Below are 22,428 nucleotides of genomic sequence, written 5' to 3'. Positions count from 1 at the left end.
AAAAAGGACGGCACATTGAATATGTGTATTGACTACAGGGCCCTGAACAAGAAGACCCTGAAGAACAGGTACCCCATACCCAGGATCGATGAGTTGATGGATGAGTTGAGAGGAGAACGGTTCTTCTCAAAGATTGATTTGAGATCTGGGTACCATCAAATTCGCGTGAGGGAGCAGTACATTCCCAAGACCACCTTCAGGTGTCACTATGGGCACTTTGAGTTTTTGGTGATGCCTTTCGGGCTAACCAACGCCCCAGTTACATTCCAGTCCTGCATGAATCACATCTCCCACAGTCACTTGCAGTCACTTAAGGAAGTTTGTGTTGGTGTTCTTTGATGACATTCTCATTTACAGCAGGACTTGGGAGGAGCATCTCCAGCACATTGAGACAGTGTTGCGCATCTTGGAGGAGCAGCGGTTCTATGCCAAGCTCTCCAAGTGTGAGTTTGGGTTGACGGAGATGTTGTACTTGGGACACATCATAGGGGTGGACAGAGTGAGAGTCCACGAGGAGAAGATCAGGGCCATCAGAGATTGGCCAGAGCCGAGGAACGTGACAGAACTTCGGGGATTCATTGGCATTTGTACTTACTACCGGAAGTTCGTCAAGAGTTTCTCACAGCTTGCTGCACCCCTGACAAATCTGACGAGGAAGGGGGCATTCAGTTGGTCGGATACAGCGCAGCGAGCCTTTGACAGGCTCAAGGAGGTTATGAGCAGCTACCCAGTGCTTGCATTGTCGGATTTTTCGCAGCCATTTGTTTTGGAGTGTGATGCGTCGGGAGAGGGGATCGGCGCAGTGTTGATGCAGGGAGGTCACCCTATAGCCTTTGAGAGCTGGAAGCTCCTTCCGCATGAGAGGTTGTATTCTATATACGACAAGGAGATGTTGGCCATTATGCATGCATTGGCCAAATTCCGACAGTATTTAGTGGGTAACAGGTTCAGGGTGAGGACTGATCACAACAGCCTCAGGTTCTTTTTGGAGCAGAAACAGCTACAGGAGAGGCAGCAGAAGTGGATCAGTAAGATCCAAGCATATGACTTTGACATTGAGTATGTCAAGGGTAAGAACAACGTGGTAGCAGATGCCCTTTCACGTAGACCAGCCACATTGTCTCTTATGAGCTTGGACACAGACTAGAGGGCTCGACTCTTAGTAGAGTACTCCAAGGACAAATTTGCATGTGAGGTTCTAGATGGGCAGGTGGCGGATGACAGGTACAGGGTGATCGATGAGATCATCTACTTTAGGGACCGGATCTTCTTGACTGAGGGGTTTCAGCTTAAGAAAAAGATACTTCAGGCATCACATGATTCACCATTGGCCGGCCATCAGGGGTTTACCAAAACCTACAGGGCCATTAGAGAGAGGTTCTCATGGAAGGGCCTCAAGGAGGACATACTCCAGCATATCCGGGAGTGCGATATTTGCCAGAGGAACAAGGGGGAGATGAGCCATTCCATAGGATTATTGCAGCCCCTTCCCATTCCAGAAGGGAAATGGGAGAGTATTTCGATGAACTTCATCACAAGGTTGCCCATGGTGCAGGGCAAGGATTGTATCTTTGTCGTCATTGATCGACTGACAAAGTACGCACATTTTTTTGCCATATCCGCACACTACACAGCAGCGTAGGTGGCCGAGCTGTTCTACAGAGAGGTCTTCAGGCTACATGGTCTTCCTAAGACCATCATCAGTGACAGGGACAGCCGTTTCATGGGCGGGTTTTAGCAGGAGTTTTTCTGGTTGGTGGGGATGGAGTTGACACCGAGTACCAGTTATCACCCACAGACGGACGAGCAGACGGAGATAGTTAACAAGTGGTTGGAGGGCTACTTACGTACTGCTACAACACTACACATCACATGTCCATTGGTATGTCACCATTCTATGCTTTGTATGGATATCATCCTTTATCTTTTGCTGACGTGATGTTTGGTGCTAGCAAGGCTCCGAGAGCCAAGATTTGGATCCAAGAGAGTCAGGATATCCTCCGAGCTCTCAAGGATAATATGGCTACAACGCAGAACCAGCAGAAGTTGTATGCTGACAAGGGTCGGGTGGAGAGACAGTTTGAGGTAGGGGACTTGGTCTACCTACGATTACAGCCATACCGACAGTCGTCACTAAAGCAGAAGGGAGCTGATAAGCTCAAGCCCCGCTTTTATGGGCCATACAGGGTGATACGCAGGATTGGACAAGTTCCGTATGAATTGGAGCTACCCCAAGGCAGCAAGATTCATAACATTTTTCATGTATCATGCCTGAAGAAGGCATTGGGGCAGCAGGTGAGAGTGACAGATGAGCTACCACCCACGGATGATGAGGGGCATTTGGTGTTGCAACCAGAGGCTATTATTGTACTAGGGACACGCAGCTACGGAGCAGGACGATCCGGGAATTCTTGGTGAGGTGGAAGAATTTACCGGATGAGGATGCCGCTTGGGAGAGTGAGAAAATTTGCAGCATCCATCACTTCAGTTGCTTGAGGACAAGCAACATTTTTCCAGGGGAGACTATAATATTCCTAATTAGCCATGGCTAATTGGAATATTCGATTTTGCTCAATTTTTCCCTCTATAGTTATTCATAAATAAAAAGGTGAGGAAAGGGGGGACATAACTCACTTTATGAATAAAGTCACTCCCTAGTAGCACAACGTTGTAACTTAAATGGAGAGCCAAGGGGGCCCAAGGACCACGTAGAGAAGGGGCCCACGCAGACACTTGGAGGGGCTGCGCAGATAGAGAAGGAACACGTGGCAAGAGAGAGGCTATGTTGGAGGAGGTGGGCCTTAGGGTTTTGAGAGAGGCCAATGCTATAAAGGAGAGAGGAGCCTCCTCATTTTGATCATTCGATTATGTTGCATTTGAGCTAGTCACTTCGACTTAGACCACGTTGGTTGTTTAGCCTGTCTGCAGCATTGTTTAGTGCATCAAGTGTCTCCATTCAGAGATCTCACCTTTAGTCCCGGGGGACTTCGAGTGCCTGCTCGGGCAAGGTAGTTGAGGAGGAACTGAGCATTTTGATGACTGCACAGTCTTGAGAGGGGAGGACGCAGTCTCTTTTGGTAGGAGCTCCAGACTGGGTTTGTGTGGAGGATTTGAGCTTGGAGATTGAGCAAGGGATCAACCCTTGCATATTGGAGGATTTTGGCAGAGTTTCAGGTAGAGTTTTGGAGGATTCTCTTCAGGGGCAGCGCAGAGCCTTGAGGGATTGCGTAGATCCCCAAGGGGGTGATTTTCAAGGGTCAGCTATTTTAGAAAAGCTTTCTGGGCTTTTCTGGGTTTATTGAGCAGAGGCTGATTCCAGAGTTTCAACATTTTCTGAGGAGGGGAACAACCCCAAATCCTCATTTGATTCCAGCAGTAGCAGCAGCACAGCAGTTCTCCGGCAACTTGGACGCAGTTCAGAGAGAGGCCATTTCCTTACCATTCTAAGTGCATTTCTTCACTTGCCTTGTGCAAGTCGAGGTGCTATCTTTCTGATCACCTCTTGTACTCTTTCCAATACTCAATATAATAAAATGGCTTAGCATTTCTCTCTGCATTTCTTGAGTATCTGCTTACATTCCAAGTATATATTATTGTATGTTGCACTACTGTTATTTCTCTGGTTAGAGTTTGCTTGTGTTTGAAGGATATCTCTGATAAGGGATATTACACAAAAACACATAACCAAGGAGGCTCTAAATGACCTCTACAACAAAACAATACAACTACGGGACTACATGTCACTAAAACAGAACACTATCGAGTGATCACTAGTCACTACTGCTAAACAAGGCAACATCATCTGGCTCAGACTTTGAATCGGAGTCAGAGGGAGAAACCCATGGCTCCTCCTCATCAAGATCTCCTACAGCAACTCTAGAAGTAGTAGCACTAGCACTAGCTACATGCTGAGATAGACGAGCTATGCACCTGCGTCCATCTAGTGATCACTAGTCACTACTGCTAAACAAGGCAACTTCATCTGGCTCAGACTTTGAATCGGAGTCAGAGGGAGAAACCCATGGCTCCTCCTCCTCATCAAGATCTCGTAACTCTAGAAGTAGTAGCACTAGCACTAGCTACATGCTGAGATAGACGAGCTATGCACCTGCGTCGTGGCTGAGTAGAGGAAGTGCTTGCAGCTGGAGGACTTGGGTCTGGTACTAGTGGATCTGCTTCTAACTGAACAGTCTCTAATGCATCTGACTCCAAATCAACATCAATATCCTCGTCGGGGTCAAACTCTGCGGCAGTAGAGGGGTTAGAGAAAAAATAAAACAAATAAAAATTGAGTTTGAAATCTGTCCAGGCCGCCTTATTATCCTGCCGCCCAGGCCGGCCAGTTTAAGTCAGGCTCGGCTGAACCGGTCGGTTGGTTCGTTACTGAATCAGCTAAATCGGACAAAACTCGGCTGGTTCGGTAATGGAGCGGCCGCCGAACCGGATAACTGGCCGAGCCGGTCCAGGCATGGGTTTGGCTTGGTTAACCAGGCTGAACCCGAGTCAGAACAACCTGGTTTTAAAACAATAAAAACATCACTGTGTCATCTGCCTTGCTAAAAAATAATTTGTTTATTTTGACATAAAAGACAATTATTAGACAAATTAGAGATACATTTTATTCTAGCACACAATTACTGAATGCCACAGAAACATCTCATACCTAATTTCTATACAGATGTTGTTGATAGCTTACTTTTGAGTGCCAGAAAAGACACTGATAGAGAAAGGATTGAGAATGTAGATGAGGACTCAGCCTAGTGATGCTGCCATCAACTCTACCAATAGCATCCTGGCTATAGTCATCCCTGATAGATGACAGACTTCTGCTCAGGGTGGACCTTATCTCGGGGGATGGGTAGAAGTTAGAACAAGTATTACCAAAAGGCCTGGTCATTTGTAACCATGATAGAAGATTCAGGTGACATCCAGACAACCAACACTGAAATAATGTAAACTCTAGAAATTCATACACAATATAGAGCCATTACAAAAATTCCATCATTTCAAAATTCATACACACTGCAGAGCCATCAGGTAATCACTCTGTAATGTTGTCTATAAATTGATAAACAAAGAACTTATTATAGTTTACTTCTTTTATTTCTCCCTCTACTGTGTACCTTCTGCCATCTAAACAGAACATGAACCAGGTGATCAAAGAGGATATTTCTACGCAGAACATCCAGATCACCCTCCTAAGCATTTTAATTTGAAGAGGACATTACACCTTGCTATTGTATAAATTATCTTCTATGTGAGCCTTGTTTCTAATCACATGTATGCAGATTGAAAAAGGCCCTTTATGCACTAAAGCAGAAACAACGTGTCCGAGACTTGAGGATCAATGAGCATCAATTAGGTTTCGGATTCGTTAAAGTTGTTGCAAATCAATCTTTATTATTTACTTGATAGATTTGACCTGCTTGTTTGTCTTGTATGTAGATGATCTTATATTTAGAAGTAGCTCAAAGAATCACATAGCATGGTGCAAGAATAAGTTGGCACACAAGTTTAAAATGGAATGCATCGACCTTATGCATTATTTCTTGGGTCCATCAGTTTGGTAGAGTCTAGGTGAGGTCTTCCTTGATCAGGTCAGTATGCAGTCAAGATCCTCATCAAAATACTAAAACTTTTTCCAGAAGAAGTTGTACTGCTATTTGTATTCAATAAAATAAAGATATAATTCTTAATATGCATGTGATACATCATTTCCTTTTCCACAATACTTAGAATGGCATTATTAATTCAATCGAACACAAAAAAAAGGGAAAATCAAGCCAGAGAAGAAAATACCATCAACTAGGAGTGTGTCCCCCTTTTCGACATCATTCACAAAATCATCATAATTCACGCTCACGCATTTTTCTGACCCCACTCCTCTTTTAATCGTGAAAATGAACTCTTGGCCCTTTCCAAGCATGATAGGTTGCGGTAAATCTCCACTCCTAACTTCAGGACCCTGGAATGTACTAATCTGACGTCCATTACTTGAATACAAAAGAATAATATAAAGAAACAAATTTTATAAGACAAATTCAACCAAATCCATGGAAAGCACAGAATATGGGAATAGAACTACCAAATTTATGCACTATTGTCAGGGACACAGAAAGGTACCAAGATAAAAGAAATACTTGTCAAGTTTGATTTCATTTCAAATCTGTCGATATATTGACACAAGCTACATGTGCTAAGACAGTATGCTGACAAATTATAAAAGTTGGCAGATTGCAATATACAAGCTACAAACCAAACCAACTTTACAAATGTAGATAACAAGTGGCAACACACTCTGTCTTCATATTATATAAGACAAACAAGGGTACATGAGACATATGTGCAGATAATGTTAATGTTTTACGTAACAACCTCTGTCTTGGCCTTCATCTCTGTTACCAACACTTGTCTTTTCCAAATACAACAAATAAGTTTTTACCAACATAATCAGCCATGTCTGTTTCAAAGCAAAATGTTACCTTGGTATCCAACATAATGGCAATGACATTGTCTGCTGATTTAGCATTGTATTCTTTCACAAGGTCGATAACTTTCTGGTGAGATGCATGGTCTCCATGAGACATATTCAAACGAGCAACATTCATCCCTTCCTCGGCGAGTTTATGTATCATTTCAGGAGTGCTTGTAGAAGGACCAATTGTGCACACAATTTTGGTCTTTCGCTGTACACTTCGTTTTGTCCATATGCCAGCAGACTTTTCTTCAGCCTGCAGACCTTCCTCAAGTGTGAAGCTGTCTTTCCCCTGCACGAAAATGAAATTCAAGCAATAAGCCAGTTTATGTATATATACATTTGTATAACAAGAAGTAGAATAAACTCATGGAAATGAACTGCTAAACATTTTCCTTCTGATATGATCAAGAAAGAAATAACCAAAATAGATTCAATAATAAGCTATAGACAATCTCTTTTCAAAATGGAAGGGAAATATGAGCATACGTTTCCTGTAACAAATGAACATCATCAAACATAAAAACTTCAGTATTTGAAAGCCTAACAAAACACTTGCCATATGTTTGATCCATTTGTTGAAAATAATTGCAAATTCTAATATCACTCATCTCCTAGTATTATGGACTCTTTGTCAGACATGTCCCGACTCCTGATATACAATGAAGTAATGCAATGAAAAAATAAGAACAGATCCAGCTTTATCAGAAGAAGCAGAAACAGTAGTAGAAATTTAAATCATTTTTCCGAGTTAAAAATAAAAAATCAGTGAAGGTAAACAGAGATGATAGATTCTCTAAAACAGTAGAAAATGATTTGTGATATCTTCAATCACCAAATGCAGTAACAAAACGAGAAAACAGAAAAAATGCATATAATGTTAGGATCTTGGTAAAAAGGTCGTTAAAGGAGATATTTAAACCAGAAAAATTAAGAAAGATATTGCTCTTTCTGCTCACAAGTTCTCTATAAAAACAAAATATACCCAGTATTCCAAACTAGCACATAGAGCAAAGGTAAAGAGAATATAACTGAGAAGTACAAGCAGTTTTGTTCAAATCATATAACTGTTTCCGACTTTCCATTCAAGAGTCAAGATACTTTCAATCAGGATGTACAGAAATTGAAAGTCATTGTGCAATTGCTAAAACACAAAATTGCAGAGTCTGCCTGATATTTTTTACTCCTCTGTTTGAAACTATCAAATGAAATTGCAAGAAGCTTTCACCAAATATTAGTTTATTACCTAAGTCACCTGACACGGGGATTCGGGACACGTAGGATTCGAGATTCGTGGTGTCGGATTTGGACACGTTGACCCACCGGAACAGGACACGTAGGATTCGTTATATATTATTTTATTAAAAAATATATATATAGATAGATATATAGATATATATATTAAAAATTAGATATTTCTTACACAAATTTTTATAGATAGATATATAGATATATATATTAAAAATTAGATATTTCTTACACAAATTTTAATTAATGATACAAATTTATTGATTTCAAATATAGATCTTCATCTATAGCTATTAGCATGCATAGTACATACAAAATTCAAATACATGTCAATCTATTATCTATTTCTTATGCTTGGCCCTCTTGCCACCACAAGAAATGTCTAATTTTTTAGTCTTGTTGGAAAATCAGGATCTTTGTCATTAATATCACCCTCTAAGCATTAATATCTAGAGGTATCTTTGTCATTACCTCTGTATCTGTATAAGGATCTTTGTCATTAATATCACCCTTTAAGCATTAACATAAGATAGAACAAGCATAACATGTCAAGTCAAGATTTTGTTTGAGTGATGCGTACATTTTTAGGAGGGTCATGATACAGGAGTTCGACAACCAATGTCACTAACATCAAGGTACATAGAGGGATTGGTGCTCTTGATTAAATACGAGTTCCATACCCTAATACATGACAAAATTCAATGGAAACATTGCAATCCCCCAATCCTAAAATCTTGAAAAACTGATAAGTCTGCTGGATTTTGAATGAAATCTAAAATTCTACTTTCTCCATATGAAATCCAATGAGGCCGGAACCACTCTCAAACATCCTGAGTCATTTCATGGTAATGTTAAAAATTTAAGTAAAAGGATAATGTCACTTTTACTTTAAGAATTTAACATTACCATGAATAGCATATCAATACTAGGGCCTAGACTTGATCATTAAGCTGCCAAAACGCTTGCCAAATGAAAATATGCGTGGCTGTAATGACCAAATGTGGCCTTTTCATACCCGTGCAGGTCACTTTTGCCGCCTAACGAATCCTGGAAAACAGGACACGCTGCCAAAATTGTGACACGACCTCGGATTCGACGAGTCAGGAAAGGACACGACGTGTCATGGTTTTTGGACACGAATCAGGGCAGAATCGCGTCGGACACACTGGATTCGGGATTTGTGGGGCCTATAGGACGAATCCGGTTGTTTATTACACATGAAAGGTAGAAATTCCCTTAAACTCATACCGGCAGAGCAAGACAGATTTCATGCAACTGGTGACAAAATCTTACCAAAGATTTGATTAAGATCCTGACATATCCTAAAATGCAATCATAGCATATAGATCCACTAAGGAAATCTTCATTTTAATGATTTCAGGGGACACCTATAAGGCTTGTGAACCTAAGATTTTAATTCATTCAAATATCTCCATTAGTTTTTACCGGATCACCAATAGCAGTGCTCTGAATAATTTGGGCACATGTAAAAAATTGGGTCTTTGAAGGTATGCTACTATGCAGTATAATGTTCATCCTAGTAAATTTGGAGAACAAAACTGTCATGAGAAGAGAAATAAAACTGTGAACCCGTTGATATCATACTTGTACAGGATCCAAAAAAGTACAAAAGTTTATTTAAAACAACTGAAGCAGAGATATTTTATTAAATCTAAAATTATGGCAAATGCTAAATGAATCAGGAAATGATGAAGTGAAAAAGATATGATCCCAAAATAGTGAAAATCCTAAGAAATTCTTTGCATGGTGTGAGCATGAACGACAGTAAAAGCTTTCAAAAAAATTTAGAATCTCTTGTGACAATGTTAAGGTTGATTCACGGTTACTGAAATGTGAGAACCTAGTGATTGTACATGGTAGATTTTATTAGATTTGACAGATGTTTATTCTGGGAATTTTCCATGTTAAGCAATGTTAGAAATGTCCTCCAGTGGTTCAATACACTCAACCCTTTTTGTTACATCATTGAATTTTTGTGAGACATGAATAGCGTAGACTGTCCATCAAAACAATGCAATATATGCGCATCATCATAGACACGTCATACATCTCTCAAATGAAAAAGAAGGATTAAAATCAATCATTTTCCTTTGTACTACACTCAAACAGGAGTTAATAATGCACTTCCAGCTATAGACGATTGGGTCCACCTACCCTGTCCCTGCCATTTCTGGGGATATGCATTCTGTCAAGCTTATCATTTTGGATATAATCCAGAAGACACATTAATTATTTTCATATAATCTGCAACATTCATGTTGATTATTCTGGGGGAGAACAAATGTAAGTAACGGTGACAAATCATACATTCAAATTTGGAAAGCAATTTCAAGACAGTATATGAATTTCAATTGAAGTGGGCATGAGTAATACATGCTAAACTGCAAACCACAGAAAAGCATGCATATTTTTTGACAAAATACACAAGTGGAAGTGGAACATGGACCATGAGGAGTTGATAGAAAGAATCCTTTCAGATGTTTCTGTTGTCAAATTCAATTGCCAATCAAGATGGGCTTGATGTTGATATAAATAAATTAGTAAAATATCACTTTCTAGCTCATGTCAATGTTATAGAAAAACCCTTTATTCAAATTCAATAAATCCCCAGAAAAAGGTATCTAGGAAGCCTTGTTCATCATGTTCAAAGTATTTCAACATAGAAAATACTTTTATGCTGAAAACAGTCTAGAAAAATTAGCAAGAGGTTCCACTTTCCAGTGAATCTGTAAAGAGATCTAGTGGTTATTATAAAGGGCCTTAGTAATGGTAATGACAGCAGTTGGTGCTTTGCTACTGACAGAGTCTTATTCGGTATGTTGGAAAAGTATGGGGGGATGCAGTTCACAATTAAGGGGATCAATCAGTGGAAGGACTACTGGGATGTCCACAAACAAGACCTGCTGAAGTGAAAAGATCTAGCCAGGAGAAACAGGATTTTAGGGAGTGGCAACAGTTTTTTTGAATATTTGTAAAGCCTTTCCTTAAGAAGAGAAGACAACAATCAGACTTGTTGCCCTTCACTCTCAGAATTGTAGGGATTGGAGCTGGGTTATGCAGCATCTATCTCAATATACAAGACGAAAAACTTTCTCAAGAAGATGATCCCTAAACCTTTTACTCGAATTAAGCTTAATAAAAGGAAGAAAATTCAACAATGATGAACATAAGTGGCACAGAAAAGTGCAAGCAATTTGAGATATAAGTATTTCCATTAAAATTGTTGATGATTGCAGCTCAGGCAGGTACTTTTGCACAGGCCTAAGTGTCTAGGCGTGCAGAAGTCATCTGAAGTCTCCCTAGGACACTTGCTCAAGTATTGAGCAATGTTATCGGAACTGGACCAGAACCGGTGGAACTGGCCGGTCCAACCGGTTTGACCCCAAAACCAGTCAAGTTCAAGGCCTAGAACTGGAAAACTCAGATTCGGTATCAAACCAACTTTTTAACTAGACAGGCCAATTACATACAATGGAGCAAGGACATTCCAAACACAATTTGAAAAAAAAAATTAAAAAATTGAGTGGGGCAGCCTAATATTCAAGCCTAGGGCCCTACTATAGCTTTGCAATCAGGAATAAGAGGGAGCGCGCGCCCCCCCCCCCCCCCCCCCAAAACTTGCATCCGCTCTCGAAGCGCACTTCGAACAAAAGCTCTCACGGAGCGACCCAAAGTATGCGACAAAGCTAGTGAGAAGGAAAGGGGTTGGAACAACAATTTTTACATGCTCCCATCATATAACAACCTACACCAGTTCATATACTTGTGTAAGAAAGCATCTCTACAATATTATGCCATGTGATAAAAATAACACTGTATGAGTCAAAACTTGCGATCAAGTGCTAGCAAAAGATAGGAAGAGATACAAAATAATACCCAGCCGCAATACAATTCCCTCATACAAATCGAGGGTTGCCTTCTAGGGCAAAAAACCCTAAATTAACATACTTCTACCATCAGATCTTCCACCTAATGAACGGTCTAAATTGACTACAAAATTACAATATTTTACAAGGCAATTTTCTCAAAAATTTCCTTTCGGGGGCACTACATTGATGAAGATTATAACTACTAGATGATTGATGTTATATGGTTTAATCCATGTCTTTATGTTTTTATAACAAATTCATCATTCTACATGCTTTTTATAACAAATTCATCATTCTACATGCTTTTGTTGACATATATGCATCAAAATATATAAAAATAATAAATCTATATTGTATAAAAAAAAATGCTCCCAAAATCACTCCCAACCCAGAAGCTTCTGAAAATTGTCACTCCATGCTCCCACTTCTAAGCAGCCAATTAATAGTAATAGTAATGTTAACTTCTTAAAGTTACTTAAAAGATTTGATTAATTCTGGAAAATCGCAAATCTATTCTTGGAATGCTAGCACAAGAAAGCAAAATCAAATTATGAAAATTTTAGGATTTCACTTGGTGGAATCCTGAAAGGAATTTAAGTATCTCGGCATCCCAATCTGCCAAAAAAGTCACTCATCTCAAACCCGGGAAGGGACAAATAATAAGTTTAAAATCAAGTTTTCCTAATGGGGCACTCATTGGCTCAATTTAGCAGGTCAGTTGGTTTTGATCCCTTCCTCTTTATCAGTTTGTCGCCTTGCTCCTCAGAATATTCTTAACTATATGGCAAAAGAAATCCATAAATTTCTTTGGAAGGAGGAAAATCCAACACCAAGAAGTTACATCTGATTAAATGGGCCACAAGTCCGATTGCCTAAATTGCAAGGAAGACTTGGTATCAAGGGTCCATCATCAATGAACAAAGCTATTGGGGCCCAATTGGTTTGGAGGTTCTTATCCCCAAAAGAAGAATAGTGGAAAAAAGTGTTGCAAGCAAAATATCTCCTTAAGCTTTCTCTCTGTTTGAACTTTCCTTGTCTACAGCGCAGAACTTCTTTGGTTTGGAAGCTTTATGTGTCCTCTGCCTCTCACATTAATTCAAATGTCCTTTGGAAGCCTGGGAATGGCATGTGTATTAATATTTGGTCTGATAAAATCATGAATAAACCTCCTTTAGAAAGGGACAGTGAACTTGTGCCTCTTAAGGAAGTATTCCCAGCCAGCAACAAATACACATTGGCCAATTTTTTAAGTTGGGATGCTGAAGATAATTGGATAAGCTGGAAATTAGACTCCATCCCTCCCCCTTTGCAGTGCCTCCTTCCAAAGCTTTGTAGCCTCCTAGCTGTTGATTTTTACAAGAGAAATGATCTTCTTAACTAATAATTACTTTCCAATGATTTCTTTAACCAAGTTCACTTATTGTCACATACATCACTAAGCAATTATACATAGAAAATCTCAACAGTAATGCAATAACGACACTAGGATCATAATGAGACAGCCAAGCACAAAAGAGACACAAATTTACACTAGGAAAACCCAACCTCAGGAAAGACCCAGCAATCTTTTCTTAGGAGAAATTGTTCAATTCAGCAAAAGTACAATCTATTATCTGATTTGCCAATCAAACTTGCCCAAACTTACCACAGAATCCACACAGGTCAAATCTTCTACCCAGAATTCGATCAACTCTGCTACCCATAAACTCAGTCAACTATACCAAGAAACGTAGTCAAAACAGCCCAGAACTGTCGTCAAATAGTCAACAGAGGTTCAATCAACATTGGTCAATCACTGGCCAAACTTTTAGTTAAACTTCAGTCTTCTTCTTCTCTCTCCCACAATCTATTATCTGATTTGCCAGTCAAACTTGGTCAAACTTACCACAGAATCCACACAGGTCAACTCTTCTGCCCAGAATTCGATCAACTCTGCTACCCATAAACTCAGTCAACTCTACCAAGAAACGTAGTCAAAACAGCCCATAACTGTGGTCAAATAGTCAACAGAGGTTCAATCAACGTTGGTCAATCACTGGCCAAACTTTTAGTTCAACTTCAGTCTTCTTCTTCTCTCTCCCCTTCACACGTGAACAGAAGAACAACTCATTTGTTGTTGGATGAGTGAGTGAAAGTGGAGGAGTATCACTCGTATTTATGAGTCAAAAAGGGGTGACTTTTGACCAAAAGTCACACCCCTTCACATGTGGGGTCAACCTGTCATTTTGGGGCCTACATGAGCTCTTTCTTTTCAAATTTCTTTTATGGGTCGACTTGTGTAGCTGGGGAATACCGACAGTAGCTACAAAAAATCAACACCCCCTCTTAGCTAGGGAGGTATTCACTTTGACTTCTTTAGATGTCCTCTTTGATGAAAAATTTCTCCATCCCAAGAAGAGATTGAATGATCCCACTACGTTAATGTATCCATCCACTTCATTTTATATTCCAGAACTACGTGGAAAGCATCCTGCATCAACATCATGCAAAGGATCTAGTTACCCACTAGTCAAATATCCCTTGCAAATGGATCTAGTCACCCACTGGCCAAACACCCTTTGGCAATATGGTCAGGTACCCCCTGACAAGAGTAAACACAATACTAGTCCTGGATCACCGACTATTCAAGTTGTCACTTGGAACCAGTTCAGTATCATTGACCAATGGTGAAACCATGGGCCAATTTACCATTCCTTCATGTTGTCGCGGGATACTTGAATGGTAAAACACTTACCCAATGCTAAGGGGCACTCACTCTACCCTACTAGCCAAATAACCCTTGGAAATATGGTCAGAACCTTCTGAGCAGCGGAGCACTCTGGGCCCTGATGCTCTCTGGCCAATCTACCTAACCACATCACATGGTTCCTGGTAATTACCCTTAACCTAGGGAGAATATCTATCCTTAATGCTACAACATCAACACTCCCTCTAACCAAAAGAAGCATTCTCAACCATTTCAAGCTTGTCCCTAAAGTAAACAAACTTCATCCTAGGATAGAGGCTTTGTGAGAATGTCAGCGACCTACTCATCTGTAGAAATGTATTGGAGCGTCACTGCTCCCTTTTGTACCAAGTAGTGGTACTTGATCTTTGACCTGCCATCACAGTGGTGTCCAACACCTGATCAAACAATCATGCGAGTAGCGTCCGAAGCACGTTGCTTCATAACTCACCAAACTAGTTGCAATATGTTAAAATCCTTAGGGCAGCATAGTTAGGGTTTTATTAATAGATTTCTCTTTCTTTGACACTTTCTTGTGATGTTTCTTATTAATCATCTTTGCAATTATTGTATTCTTATCATCAAGACAAATGCCAAACAATGAAGATCATAAACACAACCAGGAACACAAGATGTAGGCACTCAGCCAAGGCAAAACCCCTCTTCTAGGGGAAAACCCAAAAATTCTTCTTCTCTTCTTTAGAATCAAATCAAATGAGACAACCTAGACCTTTGACCAAGACAAAGACTTCCCTCCATCCACCAAGTCAGGGATTCAAGAAGACTAGTCAATATTTCCAAAGTCGATATAAATTCAACTTCAATATCCAAGTCAAATGGAGTCTCCTCTCTACAACTTCTGAAATTTTCGGCCTGCACTTTTATCCCTGCAACTTCGCACCTCTTCTTCAGTTCTTTTAGCACGTGTGGGTAGAAACAAGATGAGCTAATGGTCTTCTTCTTCTTCGTTGTCCTTCATTCCTTTTGCAATGGAGTAGAAGTGAGAACTTTTCTTCTAGGTGTCTCACACCTTTTCTTTCTTTAAAATTACAAATCAAATTCATCATAGAGATGGATACCATACTAGGTCGAAATTTCTGCTTAGATATAGTCTTCTTGGTCGAATCATCTTCAATAGGGCCGACTTGGAATCTCTTGAAGCCGACTCGATGGGGAGTAATATATACCTAAATTAAATAGAATATTTTTTCTTTCTTTTGACATAATAAGCCCAAGAAGGGTCTATTGACAATGACTTATGACTCAACCCTAGAAGCCTACAATAGAGGCTTGACCTAGAAACAAAATACATAGAGCATGAAACCCATGCTCATAAAAATAAATTTTCTTTTATAATTAATTTTATTTTTATTTCTTTTCGACAAATACATTACATCATAACTCAAGTACAATTATGAAGATCGATACTAGTTACATTTCTCGACACTCCCTCTTAACTAGGGAGGTATTCATAATTGTTTAACCAGTACAAGGTTGACGGTGACCTCAATTTGAAATGTTCTTAAGAAGAGTACAACAACATACGCAATTCTTGGGATACCCTCGCTACCAAGGTATCCTCTAAACAGGGACTAAGGTATAATCTAGGCATCTAACACTATAGGTACCATCAGGGTACAACCCTGGTATCAATCCAACAGGATATAGATACCATCTAGGCCACCATGCCCCGACACCAACCCTTACAAGGACCAGGTATCAACACTAAACCGAAGCCCCACGTGATACCCTCCCTCTAGGATCTATACATCAACTGAGATCTCAATACTAACCTGGCCAAGATGTCCTCCCAAAGACCATCATATAGGCAATTTTATGGTACTTCATCTCTCCCTCTCAACCAAATTAGAGATATCCACCAATCTAAGCATGCTCCTAAAATAAACTAACTTCTTGTTGGGAAGAGATTTAGCTACCTGTTCATCATGTTGGCACGTACTATAGTTTCACGACCCCAACCAGTATCAAACTTCCAATGTATATGTTCTTGTATGCTAGCATAAAACTCTAGGGTCTTCAACTATTTTGATGTTGCTTATGTCATCACAATATCCAAACAAATTTTGAAGGAAGCTTCCTTTTTCAACTTTTCCAGCAACACCAAGCTCAACCTCAGCACTTTCCAAAATATCCAATTCTTGTTCACAACTTCATTAATCACAAATAACCATTTGTAGTGCTTTAGTCATTCTCCAATCTTTATTCTTTCTTCATGGTCTTTACTATAGTTGTCACACTATACCCTCCCTCTAAACTGGGGAGATATACACAAGCTTCTTTTCTTCTAGGGAACAAATCCATCAACAACTCAACCACACTGGGTTTTTCTCTTGCATAAACATATCAATGGAGAACTTCAATCTTACATAATATCATTCCTTATATCTTTACATGGCAACAAGGTTAGCTATTATAGTTCCCTCTTTTCATCATGCTCATCATCATCATCAAGTATGAGGTAGGTAAGCATCTTCAACATCTTGAAGACTATGTAACTACAAATCTTCAACAAGAAGTACAACCAAACATAAATATATATATACAAGAGCATGAAGTCAATTTTATCAAACTAGGGTTAGCATGTAATCACAAAAGAGCACATTTAGTGTTATCAAAACTTTGAGAAAGAAATCAATCTTTACATATCAAAACCCAAGTCTAGTTAGGTTTACAATCAACAAGGGTTATATTTTTCATGCCCTAGACTTTCACAACAATTTTTGCTAGGGTTTTTGTCACAAACCCTAGATACCATAACTAGACCTTAGATATCAACAACTAAATCAAGTTAGGATCTTAATCATAGTGGAAGCGTTTTACATCTAGGGTTTCATTATCATTCCCTAGAATCTTATATCAAACTCTACTACGGTTTTGTTGTAAACCCTAGAAATAATCATCAAAACTTTAATGCAATCTTACATTTATCATTATCGGCAATTTATCATTGGGGGTCCATAATTTAAGTTATCGGCAATATAAAGGAAAACATCGGAAATTATTGGTAAAATTGAAAAAAGTACAAAAATAATCATTTTTTTTTTACCAATAATTGGTAAAAAAATATTGGTAAGCAACATCAACATCAAACAAACACATTATCATACAAAGATGAAAATAAAATACAATATAAAATGTATAAGATATTTAGTGGTACACCAATCATTGATACTAGATAGTAGACACTGAAATATGACATTTTTTCAAATTTATTCCTTTAAAGCACTTAGCAAACATCAACATCAAACAATTAACAAACACATTGTCACACAAATATGAAAATAAAATTATAAAACTACAATATAAAATGTATAAGATGTAGATATTACTACTAGATACTGAAGTCTGAAATATGATATTTGTCATTTTGTCTTGACTCCTCAATCATAAGTTCTGAGTTCTGACAATATAATAGTTAAAACTTAATACAAAATCACATTAAAATAAAAATAAATGTATCTCGTGAGATGATCATCATGAGGCATCTAGATTCTAGATACTATAAGTCTATAATGATAATTTGCTAAGCTTGTGGTTCTCTCTTTCTAGTAGTATCACGAATTGAGTTCTTTGCAATAAGGACAATGTTTGGGGTAGTTGTAGGGCAAACATGCACATCATGCCCTGGGATTTTGGCAAGGTGGTATTTCAAGCAGTTGATTCTACCAAACATTTCCATTCCACAGAGCTTGCACCTCAGCTTTGCTCTATTATCATCCTCACATGGCTCACCATACTCCCACATTTGGTCCAATGGCTTTGCCATTTTGTAGAGCTCTAATTAAATTTTCAGGTTTTGGACCTACCACAAAAAACAAATGTGGAAATTCAAAAGAGGATAAGAAGAGGTAGACTCTACATTTATAGTATATACTAATCTTGGAAAACAAAGAAAAGGAAGGCTTTTTTTTACATACCTGGAAATAATAAATATGGATATGGAATACTAGAGTAAATCTCCACTCCAAAAATGCTCAGCGGATGACAAAGAAAACTATGGATTTCCCCTTGTTTGCTTGATGAAAAATGGTCACAAGTCTTACACAACCCTCGGAGCTCAATCTTAGCACAAGGAAAAACAAAAATAATCCGAAAAAAAAAAAAAAAAAAACCCAAACCGCAACTTATATCCTCATTTTTTCAGCGTGGCAATAATTTCCAATCATCTAGAGATAATTTCACCTAGGCAAATTATTGCGACAAAATCGGCAAAGTGTTTTCAGCGATAATTCTGATATTATCACGATATGTGTTAATGTTAGATATACAACAACCAAGTTAAGGTTTCAACCATATGGAGGCATATACACCTAGGGTTTCATTCCTAGGATCTTACATTAACTTTTGCAAGGGTTTTGTCATAAAACCTAATTCATCAAACCCTAAAAATCCAAGATTTCATCATATGATGATATCAACACCAAACCCTAAAAGGCTAGGGTTTCATCATAACATCAATAAACCCTAAACATCAAAAGGTTAGGGTTTTTATAGTGAACCCTAAAGGTTAGGGTTTTACCAAAGTGAACAAAAGATAGATAGTGCAATAAGGGTTGATTTAATTCAAATATTAATCACCCTAAATAAGAATCATGATGATTCAAAACCCTAGACATGAGAGAGTTAGTAATATAATGCAAATTTCAAAATGTTCGTACATTTTAATTATGAAGAAGACTGGCTACAAATCATGTGGTCTTAAACATACCTTAAGTTGATCCTTTTACAAACCTTGTAGGGTTTCCTTTTGAAGAGCTCCCTCTCATGAGGTATGGCATCAACGATTCTTTATGTACCTACAAAACATTTATTGACAAGCACAACCAAAATATACAAGTACAAGAGCGAGATGATTATCTAGGGTTTCCATTAATAATGAATTCCTAGGGTTCTTTTTAGTAGAAACCCTAACTAGCTCTAGGGTCATTATGTCAAAACCTAAACATCATTCAATTCTATTTTTCGCAAACGATTGTCATATACCTACAAACCCTAGATATCATAAATTAGGCTTTCTTAGAGGGAACAAGAGAATTAGAATAAGGGTTTCCATATGATCTATCTAGTATTTGCGATCCCTAAATATTAACAATCTTTATCACAATGAAAACTTGCCAACCCTAGAATCATATGAGTAACTAAACCCTAAAACATTTCATGCTAGAATCTTAACAGATGAATATTCTATACATACCTCAAGATTACATAACTATGTCTTTCATGATTGAAAGATTGATGTTCCATTGAGCTTATTGCTCTTCCTTGCAAACTGAAGACATATTGTCAAATGATTAAGACATAAAGAACAAAAACAATACTTACTTGACTTTGATGAGATCTTCAAGTTGGTCCCAAAATGCTAGATGTTTTCTCTTGACTGTAGTAGAGGTTTCCAAGGCGCTAAGTCAACTTTTTTTAACTGTTATAGAATGCTTCCTTCAAGTGTTCCTTCTAATGAGAACTGATATAGATTGCTTCCTTTTAAGACAGATAATACGCTTGCTCATCGATAGAATATGCACAAAGGTCTTCTTTTACTTTCTTCAAATACGGTTAGACACCTATTCCACAAGGAATGTAGACCCTGATCCTTTTCAGCATTCCACAAATTGCAAGATTGATGGACTTAAAAAGACTGAGATTAAGTCCCACTGAATCAGAATTCTCAAAACAAATCTTATTATGCCAATCACTGTGATCTTTCTAGGTCGTCTTTTATGTCACTATTGAGACTCGAACCTTACATATATATATAATGGGCGTAAATTTAAGGTCTGAAATCACCTCAGTCATCACCGCAATTTAAAGAGACCTGTGCACATTTATAGAGAAGGGACCAAGACTGAATCTCAGAAGCTTGAATTCAAACCTTGTATGCCAACTAAAGAAGTTGTCATCTTTGTGAGAATATATATATATATATATATATATATATATATGGACATTTATATATATATATAAATGTGCACAGGTCTCTTTAAATTGCGGTGATGACTGAGGTGATTTCAGACCTTAAATTTACGCCCAAAACTTCACTTTTCCTTACAACAAACTCGACCTTGAAGGAGCTTATGATCTAGACCTTCGGATCTCCAAAATGTTACTCAGCTTCTCTCACTGTTATGGCTTTCAAGTTCTGGTCTGCAGCCCTAATCATCCAAATCTGCAGCCTAAGTACAGAAGTATAGACTCGTAATTATGCCCAGAAATGTACTACAACAATTTGGTTCTTCTTAAAGATAACTAGGCCTTCAAAGGTAGATTTGAAACCCTTTTCCTTAACACAAAAGTGATCTTCTAGTTGCCTTTACACCACTGACCTTAGCCCTGAAACCATGTTGAGAAATCCATATGGCAGCATAGTTAGGGTTTTATTAATTGATTTCTCTTTCTTTAGCACTTTCTTGTGATGTTTCTTATTAATTCTTCTTTGCGATTATTGTATTCTTATCATCAAGACAAATGCCAAACAATGAACATCATAAACACAACAAGGGACACAAGATGTAGGCACTCAGCCAGGGCAAAACCCATCTTCTAGAGGAAAAACCAGAATTTTTTCTTCTCTTCTTTAGAATCAAATCAAATGAGACAACCTAGACCTTTTGACCAAGACTAAGACTTTCCTCCATCCACCAAGTCAGGGGTTCAGGAAGACTAGTCAAGATTTCCAAAATCAATATAAATTCAACTTCAATATCCAAGTCAAATAATGTCTCTTCTCTACAACTTCTGAAATTTTCAGCCTGCACTTTTATCCTGCAACTTCGCACCTCTTCTTCAGTTCTTTTTGCATGTGTGGGTAGAAACAAGATGAGTTAATGGTCTTCTTCTTCTTTGTTGTCCTTCATTGCTTTTGCAATGGAGTAGACCTTTTCTTCTAGGTGTCTCACACCTTTTCTTTCTTTAAAATTACAGATCAAATTCATCCTTGGAGATGGATGTCATACTAGGTAGAAATTTCTGCTTATATATAGTCTTCTTGGTCAAATCATCTTCAAAAGGGCTGACTTGCTAGATGTTGAGGCTGACTTGGAATCTCTTGAAGCCGACTTGGTGGAGGAGTAATATATACCTAAATTACATAGAATATTTTTCTTTCTTTTGACATAATAAGCCCAAGAAGGGTTTATTGACAATGACTTTTGACTCAACCCTAGAAGCCTACAATGGAGGCTTGGCCTAGAAACAAAATACATAGAGCATGAAACCCATGCTCATAAAAATAAATTTTCTTTTATAATAATTTCCTTTTTCTTTCTTTTTGACAAATACATTACATCATGACTCAAAGTACAATTATGAAGACTGATACTAGTTACATTTCTCAACACAACATACTCAACCTCTACAGTGTTGAGTGCAACATACATTTTCTTCTTGCTCATCCAAGATATCATAGCAGAACCCAAACTGAAGCGATATCCTAATGTGCTCTTCCTGTATTTTGCAATCTCTGCTCAATCTAAATTTGTATATCCCTGTAGTTGTACTTCATCATTTGAGACATATTTCAATCCATATCCAACTGCACCATGGCAATACCTCAACACATGTTGTGTTGCATGCCTCGGCTCAACCATAAATTGACTGGCTTCCATCACCACAGCTACTTTTTGGTCACCCTAACTGGGTGCTCCCTCTGAAACAGATCTTGTTGTGACAATCTTGATTGCTCTCTCTGCCATTGTTGCTTTCTAGTCACTGAAGCCTATCTGTTGCCTAGCATGGTCCACTCATAGAAGGCATACTACTCTTAAAGACCTCCCGTCTCTAAGCATCTAATCTAATAATCTCAATCCACTTGGATGATTATCCGTACATCATGGGATCCACCAAATCTGAATTAGAGCCTCACAACTTCTTCATATTGGTCATCATGGGAGTGTCCATGGACTTGCAGTCCATCATCCCAAATCTTTGAAGGATCTCAACAGTATACTTCCCTTGACCAAGGAAGTAAAGCATCAAATCTAGATCTTTCATCTCGAACTCAAAGGTCAACTCCTTCTAACACTAAAGCAAGTCTTGACTGCTCTCTCTATCAAGGAAGCAAGTCTTGCATGCTC

General features: G+C 38.4%; 1 protein-coding gene across 1 annotated transcript in view; it reads right to left on the bottom strand.

The window, feature by feature from the left end:
- Nucleotides 1-22,428, bottom strand: part of LOC149152801 (pyruvate kinase isozyme G, chloroplastic-like) — a 125,616-nt gene that overhangs the window by 70,790 nt on the left and 32,398 nt on the right. Inside the window, exons 2-3 of the mRNA XM_089440147.1 lie at nucleotides 6,483-6,767; nucleotides 5,800-5,965 (exon numbers count right to left, since the gene is read on the bottom strand). Coding sequence (XP_089296273.1) covers nucleotides 5,800-5,965; nucleotides 6,483-6,767 — 451 coding nt within the window. The remainder of the gene's footprint in view (nucleotides 1-5,799; nucleotides 5,966-6,482; nucleotides 6,768-22,428) is intronic.

This window comes from Pinus tabuliformis, chromosome 9 (genome assembly GCF_031772625.1).
Source record: "Pinus tabuliformis cultivar Carrire ecotype Pingquan chromosome 9, CPIR1, whole genome shotgun sequence".
Taxonomy (NCBI): Eukaryota; Viridiplantae; Streptophyta; class Pinopsida; order Pinales; family Pinaceae; genus Pinus; species Pinus tabuliformis.
Note: the sequence above shows the minus strand (reverse complement) of the source record. Positions and strands in the feature narration are given on the sequence as shown.